At 44.0% G+C, this 3,762-nt stretch overlaps 1 protein-coding gene across 1 annotated transcript; it reads right to left on the reverse strand.

The window, feature by feature from the left end:
* Nucleotides 1–2,075: 2,075 nt before the first annotated feature.
* LOC104128438 (neuropeptide Y receptor type 6) lies at nt 2,076–3,197 on the reverse strand. Its single transcript, XM_009641224.1, has one exon. The coding sequence runs from the start codon at nt 3,195–3,197 to the stop codon at nt 2,076–2,078; it is 1,122 nt and encodes a 373-aa protein (XP_009639519.1).
* Nucleotides 3,198–3,762: the final 565 nt, after the last annotated feature.

Raw genomic sequence — 3,762 nt, forward strand, 5'->3', positions numbered from 1 at the left:
GTGGGGGCCACCGAGGCCGTGTTCGCACGTGGGAGTCTCGGCTGCACCCGATTCAAACACCAAGTACGGTCCGAGAGGTTTGCCGTGACGAGGATGGAACTGGTGTGTCTAATATTGACAGAGCGTGTTGTGAATGGCGTGTGGTTGTAAACGGCTTTGGGAGCTAATGGCACTAATTAATACTAAGATACTCTCAGCTGTCTGATCGTTACACCTCCCTGGGGATTTGGCTGTCTCCTGTGTTTCCTTCTGTGGTGCACAAGGCAGCTGTTCCAGTTGTGGTTATTTATGGACTCTACTTTACATGCGTTATATTTGATCTAATTAGAAAAAATTACTCAATTACGCCCAAACTAACCCATACCTTTCACTCAAATACTTGATTACTGTGTCACTAATTCTGCCATCCTTGCTCCTGTGAGTCGTGCTGCCCCTGTGACTCCGGGGGGGTCGGGTCCGGGTAGGTGCCGGGAGGTCCTTGTGCTCAGTGTGAATGGGGAAGCAATGCAGCGCATCTGCAAGGGCTTCCCACATCGCTCCTCTGGCGAGCTGCGCGGCGCCGACGCGACGGAACGAGAGCACTGTGACCTGTGGGGAAGCCTTTGGGAATGGCCCGACCACAGACAGCGACGGTCCCTACCCGGGAGAACGCTACAGCCTTACGGTAAGGTTTCATCCTAGCTGGATCATCAAGGAGCTGCCTGCAATCCCAGTGGCGGTTCTTTGCGCTCAAGCAGGGCGTCAGTAAATTGCTGGTTAGAGGGCAAATTACAAGGAATTTTATGTACAGGTGTTAAAACAAGGCTAGGTTTTGGAACTCCAAAAATGGACTGGGCTTTAGCAATACAGGGAGTTAGTTATATTTAACTTGAACAAAAGAAGTCAAGTGTGTTTCTGAGGTGGTGAGTTGTTGGGCTAAAGTCTTCTAAGCATCATACTTAAACATCCCTGTTTTAAGGAATTATTTATGTTGGCGTGGTAGCATGGATGAAGAATGTGTTTGGTCATTTTTTGTGGCCCAACTGGATGACGCTTTTTAACGTGTGTTAGTTTGAGGGAGGTTGTGTTCAGCATTACACCCTTGGGCTTCCGTGCCCTGCATTCCTGAAGGAACTATTTTCAAAGGTGGCCCAACAGAAATTACCGTGTCTGCCCCACGAGTGACCTCTTGCTAGTGCAGAAACGTGGAGAAAGGTATTTCTGAAATTAAAACACAGAAGTAATTTTCTACTCAAAGAGAAACCTATAATCTGGATAAGTAGCTAAGACGAAATTCACTTGGAATTCATGGAGTGTTTGTTTGATAATGGAGATGCTGAAAGGTCTGTTTTTAAGGACCGGTGATGGTGGTAACAGAGAAAGCAATGATCTGTGCTGGCGGTCCCGAGGAGGATGCAATGCTGTTAGGAGAAATGCTAAGTACATATTCCATCTTGAACAGCATCAGGCTGAGTGGAATTTGCAGTACATCGAATGGGGCCTGTATTAATGCTCATAAAAAAGAAAAGAAAACCCACCTCCAGCCTTTTCCTTGTGAAAATACAATTTCTAGGGTGAACTGGTACTAACCCAAAGCAATCTGCATGCTGGGGCTGAGAGGAAGAGGGTGGAAGCTTGGGATAACTGAAGGGCCCTTCCTTGCAGTGTGAACTGGCTGTGAACTGCCGTGTGGCTTAACCCAAGGTGCGAATCACGTAGGGTTGGAAAATTAAAAGGCCAGAAAACAGTCTGTGGAAAGGCTGGTGGAGTCAGGAACGCCATGGTATTGATGGTTTACTTGGATGAGCCAACTGTTTAGGAAGGACAAACGCATCAGTGGCTGGAAAGGAAATGTTGGTGCTCAGGTAGTATGCCAGTGACTTGGAAATTGTGGATTAAAAAAGCCAGACGTTAATAATTTGTTATTATTGATCCCTAGGACTCTTGTAAGAGTATGCCTATGGGAGCATAATCCTGGTTTTGCTGAACTTAACGGCAAAGACTTCCTCTAAACTCAGTGGTACCATGATCAAGACCTTCAGAAAGAGGTCATCTGCAACAAAATCCAGAATTTTGGAAACTGCTGTTGGATTATTTTAGATATCCACAGGGGGATTATTTAATTTCAGAGATCCCTTAGATGCTCCAGTTTGCAGATGTGAAAGGGCAATATTTTCATATTCCTCTTGCGATGCTGAGCACCTGCAGTGGTGAACTAATACTATCAAATCCTTCTGAAAATTCTTGTTGAGAAAACCATAAAAGACAGGATTGATACACGTTGAGATCATGGCCACAAGGTGGCATATTGTAAATGCTAGGTTGTGATTGCAGCTCATTAGTGCCTCATAGTTCCAGTCGAAGACAACGTTGAATATGTTGAGAGGCAACCAGCAAGCTGCAAAAGTCACAACAATTGCTATCAACATCCTATTAATCCTTCTGTTTTCACTCAGTCTGTTCTCATTCTCTCTCATCCCGTCTATTTTACCATGTCTCCTCCGAAGGCATACAAATATCCGGAGGTAGCAGATAAAAATAAACCCCAGTGGGAAGCAATACTGGAAAACCAGCAGGCTGGTGGTAAAGATCAGCCGTTCCGTAACAGATGGCCACGCTTCAATGCAAGCAACCTTGTTCTTGTAGAACTCGCTATGGAAAGATAGATGTTGGAAGGGTTCATCAGTTAATTGGTGAAATATTAAAAAAGGAATGGATATGATGAGGGAAAACCCCCAGATGAAGAGAATTCCCCAGTAAGCGTGTGAGACACTTGGCTTCCAGCCACGTGGGTTCACAATTAACTGGTACCTCTCAATGGCAATGAGTACAAGGGAGAAAATGGAGACTGTGACAGATATACTTTGTATGAAAGAACTGATCTTACACATAGCTTCCCCAAATATCCAGTAGTCCATTAAGGTATATGCAACTGTGACGGGAATACACATGATACAGATCAAGACGTCTGATAAAGAGAGGTTGGCAATCAAAACGTTGGTAACATTTTGAGCCTCTTTCCGTCTCTTTATCGCAATAATCAGACAAAGATTTCCAAAAAGCCCCACGACTGTAACTAACGTGTAGGCTGTAATAAGCAAGAATTCTGCAAGGAAGGAGGGTTGGCATGTATCAAAGTTCAGAAACTGGGAATAGCTAATGTTTGAGATGGTTTGATTAGACAGAATCTCGCTGGGATGCTGAATGGCCTTATCCATCGTGAAGCTTCTGCCAACCTATGGACAAAACCTGGTATTATTTGGAGTACGCTTTGTACGGAGCTTTCCAAGGTTACTGTGAGCCTTTGTAGTTAGTGTCCTTAAAGTTTTGAGCAAATCGAATATAATTAATTATAGCACTGAGAAATCCTGAAAGGGAAAGCCAGTGGTTGAGTATTAGTGGGTTTGTGTGTGTGTGTGTACATATATCTGGAGGGAGGCTGATGCTACTTCTCTGGGGTTCTGCACTGTTACAGATCTGTAATTAATTGTGAGGTGATATTCAACACGTCTGTGAACGACATCTTTAAGGGACGTCCCCGTTCTGCTTAGGTATGAAAGGTAGCAGGTCCTTTCTCCTCAGTCTAATCTGAGTGAAATATAAACCAAACAAAGATCACATTGTAGTTAAACGTACAATTCTTTCCACATCAGTAGCTGCAAAAATGGTTGAACAGAACACGTACTCAGGAGACAGAGCTGATTCTTCTTTCAGTTCTAACTTAAACAGTCATCAAGCAAAAATCTGGTATTAGTACAATTCTGTTGCTATAAAACTAGTAAG

This window comes from Egretta garzetta, unplaced genomic scaffold, assembly GCF_000687185.1.
Source record: "Egretta garzetta isolate BGI_Z169 unplaced genomic scaffold, ASM68718v1 scaffold26, whole genome shotgun sequence".
NCBI lineage: Eukaryota > Metazoa > Chordata > Aves > Pelecaniformes > Ardeidae > Egretta > Egretta garzetta.